At 37.1% G+C, this 15,227-nt stretch overlaps 1 protein-coding gene across 4 annotated transcripts in view; it reads right to left on the reverse strand.

Annotated features, from left to right (window-relative positions):
• The window catches only part of LOC145990862 (uncharacterized), a 141,279-nt gene that overhangs the window by 97,271 nt on the left and 28,781 nt on the right, over positions 1-15,227 (reverse strand). The window contains exon 1 of one of the 4 annotated variants that reach the window (XM_083126306.1): positions 399-464. The exons of the other annotated variants lie outside the window; for them this stretch is intronic. Coding sequence (XP_082982432.1) covers positions 399-438 — 40 coding nt within the window. The 5' untranslated portion in view covers positions 439-464. Of the gene's footprint in view, positions 1-398; positions 465-15,227 lie in introns of those variants that run through there. 4 annotated transcript variants of the gene reach the window in all.

Consider the following 15,227-nt stretch of genomic DNA (forward strand, 5'->3'; position numbering starts at 1 on the left):
TTACTGGCTCTGCACATAAAAAGTTTTTGAGTCAGTGGATACGTCTGGAACACCTCTTTTTCTGGATATTTATACACAGTATACATGTGTGATCCCGCAAAAATCAGGGGTGAGGGGACACTAAACCCTCTTCCCTCGAGCCATTGCTTACTTTTCCCACCCTTTTCCCTTTTATTTCCATCTTTATTCCCCTATCGGTTTATACTTCCAGAATCTTCGGATTTTAATTTTCAGTATGAATTACATTTAAAAAATCACATTTTCTTTATTGGGAGACCATGTGAAATCTAACTAAACAGTCTGGCATCTTCAATCAACCTAAAGCCATCGGCAGCAATTTAGAACAATTGTCCCCACATGGAACCTTACAACCTGCTATTCAATAGAATTAAAAATACCTGGAAGGTGAAATGCTTTATACGTGCCTACCGGTTGCATTATCCCATCTTCTACCTAGAATATAGATGGGAAATTGAAACCAGACATTTTTATTTATTTTAGATCTTGCATTTATGATTTGCAACAATTACTTAACAGTAATTCTACTTCACATTTCTTTATTTTAAGTAGTGCTGATACAAATTTCCTCATGAATTTGGAACTTTGAATATAATTCAATTTTTACACATGATTTGAACATTTGAATGTCTGACACATAGCATAAGTATTACTTGTAAGGGACATACTTTTAATGCCTGCAAGTAGACTCCCCTTGTGCTTGCACCTGGCATTTTGAAATGGGTGAGGCAGTTTTAGGCTCGAATCCTGGGCAACGCATGGATGTGTCGTTGTCCTAGCATTATCTACTTAACCTAATAATTATTTATTCACAGCATCGTGATTAATATATAAATATATAAATGAAATATAAATGCGACAAAAATTAAATAAAAAGAGTTTGTGATTTGACAGGGTGGCTACAAACAAAAAGAAATGAAATTCCCTGACTTTTCCAGGTTTTCCAGGACAAAATTTAAATTTTCCCTGACAATTACAAACTAAACTAAATCGATGTTTTTGCAAATAGAAATAATAAACTCACATAGATCCACGTATGGTTTTGTTAAGTACCAATATTATCTTCGATGAAATTGACTTAATTTCTCTATTCTCTATGATCTGAATTCAAAGTGCAAAATAGTGAATTTCGAAAATTATTGCAATTCACAAGCTAGAGAAGGATTACGGAATTTTGTCATACGCAGTAAGTTTAACCCTTTACCTGCCAATGTTCCCAATTGGGAACATCAACTAATTTTCAATTTAAAACTATACTGAAAAAAAAAATTCAAAGTTTTCTTGTTTCATCTATTAATTTAGGGTGTATATTTACTGTTGACAACATTTTATTAATATTTTCATTATTATCGTCTGGATAGTATACTATGAAATTACACAAAAATGGTTAAAATTGCATTCATAATAGTATATATTTTTTATTTACACCCTAATAAATTACTTTTTTCTTCTTTGTACAATATCGGGCAGAACATAATACTAGTATTACATGAAATGCATTAGAATGGGTTTTTCATTGATTTCTATTAGTCTGGACCTAAGTATATTATCATGTTCCCAAATGGGAACATTGGCGTTTTGCATGAACAATGGTTACAGACAACAAATAACTCGCACCAAAAACTGAAGAGAAATGTTCCTCTCTCACAGTTTTGAGGCAAGATTGTTTTGTAACTTGGTCAACAATGGAAATAAAATCATGCTTATTGTTGGCTACAAGTACATTTGAAATAATTGTTTTTACATTGTTTGTATAACAAATATCCCGGCGTGTTTTGTGCCACGTTCTGTTAGCTGCTTCTGTTGATTCATGCCGTCTCGTTGTTATAAAATTCAGTCTTTCAACAACATTTGTACGAACAACATGGCATCGAATCGTTTCCTAACATTGGAAGCAGCTTTTCAGTATTTGAATGATATTTTAGATGACGATACTGAAGACATTGGAGATATAGTGGATATTTGTCAGTTGCCTCCAGAAGAAACTGCAGATCTTACCGATGAGGAAAAAAATTGATGACAACGTTTTGGAAGAAGTGGTTCCTTCAGATGTGTGTGGTGAATTGGTTGTCACAACTGACGTGGAACAATCTACTCAAGGAGTCTCTTCAGCCAACAACATCAAGAAAGGCTAAAGGGGCATCAAGTAAACAGGTAGGACATCCTTCGTGGAAGAAGTCTACGGTTATAGAAAACAATTCGCTCCATTGCGATGATTCATTATCCGACAAACACCCAGAATTACTGTCACTGGGACCTATTGAGTTTTTTCATAAAATTTTACCAGAGACATACCTCGAGCATCTCTCTTCAATGACGTGCCTATATGCAGCTCAAAAGGGCAAAATTGTGTCGTTCACCAAACATGACATAGCTCAGTACTTTGGTTTGCTTCTAATCAGCGGTTATCACAATGTTCCAAGGGAAGATATGTACTAGTCAACAGCAGAAGACGTGACTGTACCAATTGTTCCAACTGCGATGCCCAGGCAGAAGTTTCGGGATATAAAGAAATATTTCCACGTTATGGACAATACTCAATTGAAACAAGGTGATAAACTTGGAAAAATTTCACCATTATATGATCAGCTAAACAACAATCTTCAGCCATATGGAATTTTTCATAAACAACTCAGCATCGACGAATCAATGGTTCCCTATTATGGGCATCATTCTTGCAAGATGTTCATAAAGGGAAAACCGATTCGTTTCGGTTTCAAAATCTGGACTCTTAGTTCAAGTGATGGATATCCTTATGTTACGAAAATCTATCAAGGAAAGGAAGAAGATGAATCTAACTCACCACTTGGGACTAGAGTGGTGACAACCTTATTGAATGTTGTCACTAATCCTCTGCAAGTTGAAGTTTTCTTTGATAATTTCTTTACCTCATACACATTGCTGAAAGAGCTGAAAATAAAGGGGTTCAAAGCAATAGGTACAGTACGAGAAGGAAGGACTGGTAGATGTCCCTTGGTTCCAACAAATGAAATGAAGAAAAAGAAAAGAGGAGAGTTTGACTTTCGATGTGATGGTGATATTTACATGTGTAGATGGAATGATAATTCCGTAGTCACCTTGGCATCCAACTACCAGACACACTTGGCATTAGGAACAGCAAAGCGGTACTCTCGCCAATCAAAGAAGAGGATTGATGTCCCTGAACCTCACTTAGTACGAAAGTACAATAAAGGAACGGGGGGCGTCGATGTCTTCGACCGTATGCTGTCCAGCTACAGACCTCAGCTGCGAGGGGAAAAATGGTGGTGGAATTTATTTTCCAATGCTTTGAATGTGGCAGTTGTTGCAGCCTGGAAAATTCACCAAGAACTTCATGGGAAGAGTTCAAAGAATCACTTGGATTTTCGAAGAGAAGTAGCTACCTTCCTTATTCGCAAAAGTCCACGAACATCTTCGAGGCCAGGACCACGATTTGAAATCCCAGGGTCTATGAGGAAAACTGATGGTCATTTTCTGATTGAAGCAGGACAAGGAAGGTGTGCATTTTGCCAAAAAATTGCTCGCCTACAATGTCGCGAGTGTGCAAGAAATATGCATTTACACTGCTTCCCAGCTTTCCATGGCTTATCACCAGTTTAGGACATTCTGTGTGTGTGTGTGCATTTTTTTCATTTTCAAATGTGTAAACTACATGTATTTAAAATTTGGTATTGCTACATTTTCAATAAAATAAACCCTTTTCTCCTTGAGTAAAATTGCACAAGGATGTTTTCTCATTTTTATACAATTATGTTATCCTATTATGTATTTGTATTAGTATTTTGTATTTTGAAGGTTGTATTGTTGTCTGACTCTCTGTAAGCTTATATGTAATATTTCTGTACATTTACTATGCTAATATATAAACTTAAAACATGCTGGTCCAGTTGAATTATAATTAGAAAACTCTGCAATATAACTTCACATGAAACGCCAACGTTCCCAATTGGGAACACTCCACTTTACATATAGAGAAAATAAAAAATAACATTTTTTTTTAATAATTCTCTTTAATGTACACCAAAAAGACACAAATTACTGATAAACTCATTAATTTCAAATCCAAAGACAATTCGGCGTGTAAAAGGTTAAAATAAAATACTTGATTATTTTTAAAGTTACGACTAAATGAGATCAGAGTGAAGAGCGAATGATTAAGAAATACAATTTGTAATTTATCAGTCTCCTTATACATTCTCGGTATTATATGTTGATATTTCCACTGAGGTTTTGAACCCTCTGCTTTCAAGAAACATGAGTGCGGACTGCGGACTCATTTTTCAATGCATAAAGCTACTTCTCTCTTCTCTGTAAAGCAAACAACTTAATTCTTGCATATAAGTGAAACAATTGAATCGAACAAAATAAAGTGTCATATTTCCTTACATTATCAATGGGATTTCTGCTTCAGTACAGTATATCCAAGTGAAGTACTGTGAAACTGACAACATGCAGTTATACCATTATTGCTGACGAAAAGGGTATGTAGGTATTAGAAATTTAACGCAAGGAATTTATAGAATTGCATTGTTTTGTATAGGTACCTGATTTAGCTAACCACACATTAAAACAGGAACACTCTAATAATAAAAGCTTCTGTAAGTACATATACGAGGGGAATGCTGAAAAAAGCTCCAATGGTGCCTATACGCAGCACTAGTGGTCGGAGAGCGACACACACACATGCAGGCAGGAAGAAGTGGCATGTAGCTGTAATCTGGTACAGTTGCAATGCAGCCGTTTTAGGACAGTTCTAGGTTAAACATTGTAGCTCTCATACAGTCTCCCACCGACTGCGATGTAGCCTATATTGCACGCTCAGAATTTGGCACACAGCCACCAGCAATCGTGTGAGGTGTGCAGATCGGACGTCGTGAGTGATAGTATGGTCAGACGATGGTGCAGACAATTCACGCCAATCGAATGTGAACAAACCCATACAGCTGAGTACACATGGGCCCTTTTGCATCACTTCAGGTGAGAGATCTTGGACCACTCCCTGTACAGCCCTGGTCTTGAATGTACAGACTTTCATCTCTTTACTTAACTGAAGAGGTTTCTGGCAGGGCAAGGATTTGACAGCTACGCTGCGGTAGAGATAGTTCCAGTCTTTGCTGTCAGACACATATACCATGGGCATACAAAATTTAGTGCCATGCTACGACAAATGCCAGAACAATGGTGGTGATAATGCCGAAAATTAGGTTAAGACTCACTGTTACTAATGCAATAAATTACAACTGATATTCTTGTTTTATTTATGTCTAATCGGTAGGGACCTTGATATGTTGTTATTTTTTTTAAAAAAATTGGTTTATTTTCTTATTTTTTACTTTTTACTATACGGTGTTATTTTCCCCAAAATTCACATTTTCATTTTAGCGCATTTTCTGGCAAATATCTGAAATTATACCTTCATGGTGTTTTTAAAATACTGTTTCAAATTGTAAGTCACATGGCTTACGCTTCTTCGTGAGAGTTTGATATCTTGAAAGATATTTTGGGAAAGTTATTTTCCATACCACTTTTTTAATTGTAAGGTAAGGATTTTAGATAATGGAATTTTCCCTATATACTGAAGGGTGCATAATGACCATAAGTGGCGACGCACCCAAAAAATTTAACTCAATCAATCTCACGTGACAAATACCGATATATTATGGCACCAAAAATTGGCATTATCTTTTTTTGACTTGTTAGTGTTACGTTTCCCAAAATTCGCGTTTTTGTTTTAGAACATTTATCTGCCAAATATACCGAAACGTAATACTCCATTGTGCTTTTAAACTATTATTTTAAATTGTAGGTCACATGGTCTACGTATTTTCGTGACAGTTTGATATGTTGGATCAGATTTTTGAGGAAGTAAAATTAAAGTGCTCCCCTGCACTTTCCCATGATGGTGTCTAGTACGGGTGTGATGAGTTAAGGCCCCACACTTTCTTGATCATCGCTGAAGGTAGGGGTGATGTGATCAGCACCACGCTCCTGGCTAACTTTATCCCTCAAAGTTTCCTCAAGGTACCAGCTTCATATGATGCTGGATGGGCGCCGGAGCAGTTTGAATAGGTGGAAAACATCCCGGTTCACCCCCGCAGGGAATCCAAAAAATCGTGGGAAATACACGATTTAATGTGGCTGTCGGAATTATTCCATGTACGTATAACTATAGTTTACTCTCGAGTAAAATGTTGGAAAACTTGCATGTTCTTTGTACACAAACATGGCCTAGAAAAGACAAGAATGTTGGATTTCATGGAATTTTTCGGTGTTTTAGAACATTTATTTTTTAAAAAAATCGCTAAAAACGCCAACAATTCGCATTTTATGCCAAATTCGCATTATTTCGATATTCGAACGGGCGAAAAATGTGTCCAGACATCACTGCACCAGACATCCTAAACATAACTTCGCAGCAATTACCATTTTTCACGGTTTTGACGTTTGCGAAAAATCAATGTTCCTACTACTTAGAAATTACTTTCTGGCCACCCCTCGTATAAATCAGTAGATGGAAAGTGAAAATTGAGCAGGGCTGGCAGAGAAAAGTCAATTCTTGAAGAAAGTGATTTGCTTTTATGATCGAATGATTTGAGTAAATATGATATTAAAATATTTACGTACTTATTATTAAAATTTTATTTCATAATATTGGACATTAACTTTACTCAGTGAGAGATTAATGACCATCTCTCATGAGTTTAAACAGACAGGACAGAGAGTGGCGTTAATTTCATTGCAATACTAGTGTTGCAGTAAATTTAAGGTTGGGAGCATGCACTTGCCAATTTTTATAACGTTCACCAATGCAGATTTATGTTTCACTTTTTCGTGATAGTATTCAATATATATCACATTTGGTTGGATTCTTCTTGATATCTAAGAATAGTGCAATGTCATTGTAAACGTATGTTAACTTGTGCGAAACCAGTAATACGTCAGGATGATGAAAGGAAACCTTCGTAAGCACTGCTACATTAAATAAGGTGAAGTGAGCCAGAAGAGTAATAGAATTCCAGCAGCATATTTACAGTCTAAAGCTCTTCTTGTTTATGCATTCGATTTTTGTTGGATGTTGCAGTCCATGCAATTTCTGTCGCATGTTGTAGTGAGGTACTTTGTCGGGTGGCGATATTCGACAAAAATCGTATATATCAATGGAACCTATTTGTTTCCATGTTCCTTCAGTTTGCCCAACAAAATGCCTTACTATTATACGACGTCCGACAACTATCGGACGGCACCACCCGCTCTTATCCCCTCCATCTGTTGACAAGTCCCCTTACTACTCCCATACGGACAAGAAAATAATGATAATTCAATGCATTTTCCACGTAATATTTAGAGGTTTAACCTTTACTCTCACGATGCCATATGGTATCATCAGAGTAAGGTCGTACTCGCCCGATGATACCATATGGTATCATGGTGCTGATTACGAAATGAATGTGCTTCTTGGACCTTCATACTCTTATGTTTAGGTGGAGACTCTGACACAGGTCTGGAGCAACCCTGGGAACAACCTCCCCCCCTCTCTGTAACATATCCATGCCACATTTCCGAACAGAGTTTCACATTTTGGCTCATTATTCAACTTGTATGACACCCAGGAACATGTAACATGTTTCAATCTCTTTGGAAACATCCATTCTTTGAAGAGAATACTAAGGTTTGCGCCTTCTCCCCAAAATAGCGGGACAAGAGGAGGCAAACTCCAAATTTTTGTTGTTTTTTTAATTGAAATTCGGTGGTCACGCCCCCAAACAACCCTTCCTCAGTTCGGCGTTCTGAATTGTACACGGTTGCATGCTATGATGTTTTAGCTACAAAACAAAACTTATCCGAAGTAGATTGCTCCCATAGTGCACGAGTTATAACAATTTTCCTCTAAAAATGCAAATTACCTATTTTTCGTAAAAAAGAAAAATCACATTTTGGCTTATTATTCTACTTGTATACCACCCAAGAACATGAAACGTGTTACGTTCTCTTGAGACATGTCCATTCTTTGAAAACAATACTCAAGTTCGCGCCTTCTTCCCAAATAGCGGGAGAAGAGGGGGCAAACTCCAGATTTTTATGTTTTTCCATTGAAATTCGGGGGTTGTGCCCCCAAACCCCCCTTCTTCGGTCCGGCGTTCTGAATTGTACACGGTTACATGCGCTGATGTTCTAGCTGAAAAACAAAAGCTATCCGAAGTAGATTGCTCCCATAGTGCCCGAGTTATAACAATTTTCCTCCAAAAATGCAAATTACCTATTTTTCGTAAAAAAAAACACATTTTGGCTTATTATCAGACTTGTATGCCATCCAAGAACATGAAACATGTTTCATTCTCTTGAGAAATATCCTTTCTTTGAAAAGAATACTAAAGTTTGCGGCTTCTCTCCAAAATAGTGGGAGAAGAAGGGGTAAACTCCAGATTATTATGTTTATTTCCATTGAAATTCGGGTGTCGCACCCCCAAACCCCCTTCCTCGGTTCGGCGTTCTGAATTGTATGCGGTTGCATGCGCTGATGTTTTAGCTGAAAAACAAAAGTTATCCGAAGTAGATTGCTCCCATAGTGCCCGAGTTATAACAATTTTCCTCCAAAGAGTGTTCGAATTTAAAATTCCCACCGAGAAGCCAGGGCGAGAGAAATTTCTCTCTCTCTCTCTCTCTCTCTCTCTCTCTCTCTCTCTCTCTCTCTTCTCCGCCATCACTGTTTTCTGTCGCCGTGGTTGTGTTGCGCATAAAAGGGGCCTAAAAGTTGAGGCCGAAACTTACGAACGAGATTTCCTGTTCCCGTGCAGAGTTCCATACCGATATCTTTAAATAAATAAATAAATAATAATAATAAAAAAAGGTCAATGAAGACGAAATTCCCTGACGTTTCCCTGACTTTTTTTGACACCTCAAATTCCCTGACTTTTCCCGGTTTTCCAGGTTTTCCAGGTCTGTCGCCACCCTGTTTGAAGAGAACTTCTCTGGATGTAAAACCGGCTTAATAACTATCTCTATTCTAATCATCAGTCCTCGAATGCTATAGAATATCCCCACAACAAACTTGGTCGATATCCCAAGAGAATCTTTATCATTCAGCAGCGTAAAACTTCAAGACATATTTTAGATAATGCCTTTCATTATACTGGACTCCCCCAACATTTCTTTATTCATTTTAATTCAATAATCGGTATTAATGTTACAGTTGGAAATTGGAATATTATTTCTCACTGGCACGTTCTTTCACCCGCTGTTGAACCAGGTTATAGCTGTGAGGTACCCACATGGAAGGTCAACAATGTCACTTAACAGCCCTAAAACAAGGGGGGGGGGACTATAGAGCAACTACAAGGAAAAGAACCTTAGTTCGGCCAAAAGTCTCTCCATCGGTTCAACTCGGGCCATAAGGAAGCATGCTTCACTCTGTCCCTCCCCTCCATGCGGAAGCTCTTTTGCCTGTGGTTCTAATGTACGTTTCCCAACAATGGACCTGAAGCCAGCATAACCCTCTGTGGGGTTATGTGTTGTTCTTACGTGTGCTGAGTGTCTCCTTAGCTTCAGCTTTAAGCAATGGTAAGGAGGTTCTAAGAAAGTTTTATGGGTCTTAGTCTTGGTAGGGAGCTCACTTCCGATAAACATGTTGAAATCAAAACAGTATATTTTTTAAGGACCATGCAAACCTGCGATGCAAGGGCTTCTCAAAAGCTTGCTTTCTATTCTCCGTCATTACGTTCTTCTAACTTTGTTCTAGCTATTGGTAATTTTCTATATTTAAATTATATGATTAAAAAAAGTCTTGAACAATTAAAAAGTTTGATATATTAAGGAATCCCTCTTCTAGATCGTGATGTGACTTCAATCAAGCTGGTATTGCCTCAATGTATACATACGAGGGTCACTATTTATACTTTGAGCCTTGGCAATACTGATTGAAGTTAGGCATGATTCGACGTTTCCACGGAATCGTCTGGCATTATTGACCATAACGTACTTCAAATGGTTTGTCAATAGCTTCATTTGTGTTGTTTATGTTGCCTTGGAGATTGCGCGACAACAATAAAATGGAATTAACTCGTGAACATTTTCGTGCGATGATTTTTTACGATTTTCGACGTGGATTATCAAGACAAGAGTGCATCGATCAACTTACTTCCACATTTGGCGATGAAGCCCCATCCTTTGCCACTGTGAACCGCTGGTATAACGAATTTAATCATGGCCACCATTCGCTCACCGATGAGATTCGCGAAGGTCGTCCAAAATCAGTTGTTGTTCAAGAAAACATTGATGCTGTGCAAAACTAATACTGCAAGATCGTCATGTGACATACTTTGAGATTAAGGCAACCATAGGCATTAGTTCCACCAGCATATATAAAATATTACATGATCATTTAGCTGTGAGAAAGGTATGTTCTCGTTGGATCCCACACAATTTGACAAAAACTCAAAAAGACGCTCGTGTCAATTGGTGCAAACAAATGCTCAATAAATACAATCGTGGTGCTTCAAAAGACGTATATAAGATTGTAACAGGTGACGAATCATGGATATATGCATATGAGCCTGAACGTAAACAGCAGTCGACTGTATGGGTGTTTCAAGATGAACCCAATCCGACAAAAGTTGTTCACGCTCGAAGCACATTGAAACAAATGGTCGCCTGCTTTTTCGGGAAAACTGGTCATGTGGCAACTGTGCCTTTAGAAGAACGTAGAACGGTCAACTCTGAATGGTACACAACAATTTGTTTGCCAGAGGTCTTCGGTCAAATACGGAAAACAAACAAACCCCGTCGGATCATTCTTCATCAAGACAATGCCAGCTGTCACACATCTCGTCTAACAACCGACTCTATGAACAGTCAAAAAATCGAATTGATGGGTCATCCGCCGTACAGTCCTGATTTGGCACCCAATGACTTCTTCTTGTTCCCGAATCTCAAGAATAAATTGCGTGGACAACGATTTTCGTCGGCGGAAGATGCCGTTGATGCGTTCAAAAACCATATTATGGAGGTGTCTCAAGAAGATTGGAAAAACTGCTTTGACAAATGGTTCGAACGAATGCACAAGTGTATTGACCATAAAGGAGAATACTTCGAAAAACAATTAATCAATTTTCAATGCCAAATTCCTGTTTTTTTCATTGTTAGGCTCAAAATATAAATAGTGACCCTCGTACCATCACAGTTTAGCTAACAGTAAGAATAAATGGAATTGAATACATCAACAGAGCATAGATTGGCTGGTTAATGTATTTATCACCATTTGTTTGTGCAACTATATTACCTAGAGCGGAGAGGACGATGGAAGCAGCATCTCTAACTTAATCTAAAATGTAATATAAATTACATGAATATATAAAAAATAAAATATATTAATATATATATATATATATATATATATATATATATATATATATATATATATATGAAAATAGATTTAGAAAAAAAATCTTGGTGGATTTAAGAACTTGCCCCCCCCCCTCCCCCACCGCACTACGAAATAAGTTCCGACGTGTACTACATCGTTACGGGGGACGAAATTTGGATCTATTCATACGAACCCGCAACTAAACAGCAATCCACTGTTTGGGTATTTCAAAGTGAGCCGAAACCAACAAAAGTTGTTCATTTGAGGAGTGCTGTGAAGCAAATAATTGCTTGTTTCTTCGGTTATACCGGACATGTGGCAACAATAGATTTAGAAGATTGAAGGACTGTAAATGCTGAGTGGTATACAACAATTTGTTTGCCAGAGGTCAATGAATTGCGTAAAACAAACCCAAATCCTCGCATTATTCTTCACCACGACAACGCCAGTTTCAACTCAGCACACCAAACTGTTGATTTTTTGTCCAGTAAAAATGTAGAATTAATGACACATTAATGACTCATTGTCCGTACTCATCTGATTTATCACCTAATGACTTCTTTTTGTTCCCACACATGAAAATTAAGATGTGTGGTGAGCGATTTGTGTCGCCTGAAGCAGCTGTTGACGCATTCCGAACAGCAGTTTCTGAGGTATCAACTTCAGAGAGGAAAAAATGCTTTCAAAATTAGTTTTATCGTATGCAAAAGTGTTCGATCTTAAGGGTGAATACTTTGAAAAACAATAAAGCCATTTCCAGAATTTCACATGTCTTTTTTTCATATTGATTGCAGAAACTTATCCAGCAGCCCTCGTACTCAAGGAAGCACCTTCCTAAATTTGAGCAACTTCTCTAGTGATCAGTGTGCACTTCAACTCGCCTCTTGATGGCACAGTAGTAGCGTCGTCGCCTTGTAATCAAGGGGTCCCAGGTTCGATACCCGGTGGAGGCAAAAGTGGTTCGGATCTCACTTTAAACTATAGGTTCAGTCCCGATTAGCCTTACTGTCCATAAAGTGGACTTCAAACACCAAATCAACCAACCAAACAACTCGCCAAGAAACCTGGCATTTTTAAGAAGAATACCCATAATAAAATTTTAAAAAGTAATTTCAAGATGCAGCACATTTTTAGTGAATATTTAGCAAACAATTGATCGTGTAGTTTTTTTATAAAACAAATAATTTTGTGAATGTGGTGTTGGGTCTATTTTCAAATTAATTCTACAGCTAGAAAGACATTTATTTAATTTCATTATATGCCATCATTTTAAATAACCAACAAATGAGAGTTGACTTTTAAAACTGCAGCAATGTATACTCCATCGCAGGAGTCTGTGGAACAATATTTCACATAATGGTAGAGCAGGGGAGAAAACAAGTGGGTGGAGCAAAACAGCATGTGCTGTTCTAATCATCAGGTAGCTGCTATCACATTATCCCTTCTATGCAATTCCTGTCCTTCTCTCACATTTATTGGTTGAGCCATCTTGAGTCACTATTTGCAAAGAGAACTTTTTTTCCATTCTCTTGCTCCACAGACTCCTTGGACAGAGTGTAGATTGTTTACAGTTTATTGTAGATGTGCTTTTGCATTATTTTTTCTGAATGTTTCAGTAGCATACACATTACCATTGTTTTATTATACTTTAATTAAATAAAAATACTCATAATTAATTAATAATACTTATAATTAATTAGCTGAATTACTACTAATAATACTACTAATACCACTACTACTACTAAGTAGTAGAGATCTACATAAATATGGTATTTATGAAAACAATAGAAAGAAATTACTTTCTAGTCATTCGATTTTTTTCAAATTCTGGGAGCATTTTTTTTTGTTTCTTTGTTACGAAATAATTGTCTGGTCAACGAGGTGAGACATTCAAACGTTCTGCAGTAAACAATACAATGGGGATGCGGACTGGTTACTGTATTCTTGTCCATCTAGCCTTTGTCTATACATTAGCCGCTTACAACGAACCAAGAACTTTCTTTAGTTAATTCTCATTGTTCACACAAAAAATACATGTTCATTGAACACTGGCGTACGTAGAGGGGTTAGCTGATGGGTTACAACCCCTATCAAAATTTTGAGAAAATCAATTTTCAAATAAAAGTCCGTTAACAACTTTAAAAAATCAAAATGTGTAAATGCGAAACTTCTTTTAAAGTGAGTCCCGATTACCATTTTTGTGTTTTGAATACAATTCTAATCGACTGAAAAGCTCCAAAAATACGAAATATTTTATTATGCATCCTGCCCTCTAAAACAAAGTCATGTACTATGCACGTTTACTGTTCCAGCCCCTCCCGAAAAAAAAAAATCCTGCATACGCCAGTGTATTGAACATTGTTGCAACTGAGATACAAAACAACTTTTCTCTCTTTTAAATCATAGTTGCCCTCATATTTTATTTTCAAGAATTCGTGTTAATTTCCAAGGCATTCACTCTGAAAGATTATTATTATTATTATTAGTAGTAGTAGTAATAGTAATAGTATTGTTCCAGATCTTTTACTGTGATAAATTGGCCATTTAAATTTATTTCCACAGTATTTTTCATATTTCACAAGCTCAAGGGGGGGGGTTTAAACAGAGCATACGGCACTGGAATGTTTCAAGCATAAATATGTCTTTCGTATGTAAACAATCCATTTTATTGCCATTACTGATGTTATTCACATCCAATTCCAGACAACTGTTGTTGTTGTCACTCTATAACAGTTTCTGCAATCAAAACATTGAGAACCTCCACCCCAAACTTGGACTTTATTTAAGTTTTTTTAATTGCCAAACTATAGTGTAAGTGATGTCCTAAAATTGTTGAGTTTCTTTTCTTAATTTTCAAAAATGTAGTTTAAACAGAGACTTTGGAGCTACATCATATATGAAAAAATAATTTTTTGCCTGCCATCTTGAACTGCTTTGAGTGATTTCTTGCAAATGGAAAAAAACAAATCATTTACTGGATGTATCTCGCTGTGAATTTCAGCTTAAAACATCTGAATCTGCTGCAGTTATCATGGTCACCATACACTATATAACAGTTTATTGATGGATTGCTTGACGAGTTGGTGTTTTAATTCCATTTTATGCTAACTGGGAGTGGACCTACAGTTTAAAGTGGGATCCGAACCACTGTGTGCCTCCACCGGGTATTGATACAATGTGACCACTACGGCATCAGAGAGGTACTACAGGGAGGTTATTTCAGTCGTTCACCGCCAGCGTGGCGGCCGGTCGGCGGACTCTTCATGCAACAGGTCCCGGCAAATTGCGTTCAGGAAGTCCGTAACAGAAACCGCTTGTTTTGTAATGTTTCCACTTTTCACAATTACAGTTACAATTACAATTGAAATAAGCACGTACCTTGTCGCAAGGATGCTGGAAAAGGTGTCCTCCCACATACAAATATTTCTGGCACCTTATTTCTGACATCTAATCTTAGATTAGACATCGCTACTTAACCTCAGTTGACAGAAAGGGAAGACAGCATCCCGGCGCATAAAGCAAACCGAAAGCGTAAAATGATATTTAAAAGTAATAATAATGATGATCACTAACCTCCTGTGTTATAAGAGATGTTGAAAATGACCTACTTCAACAGCAATACAACACGTTTCTTAGGTTCAAGAGATCCTGTGTCTTGTAATTGCCTGACCACTTTTCTGCAAGAATTCGTTTTCACGTAATTATCGTACATAAAAACTCTCTGTTCAAGACTATATTTGTTTAACGACATAAGTAATGAATGAATAACAATTAACACACAATAAAGCACTGGCCATGAGTAGCACATTACAATAACACAGTATAAGCAACACGCGTACTGTTGAACGCA

This window comes from Lepisma saccharinum, chromosome 8 (assembly GCF_977018435.1).
Source record: "Lepisma saccharinum chromosome 8, izLepSacc3.1, whole genome shotgun sequence".
Taxonomy (NCBI): domain Eukaryota; kingdom Metazoa; phylum Arthropoda; class Insecta; order Zygentoma; family Lepismatidae; genus Lepisma; species Lepisma saccharinum.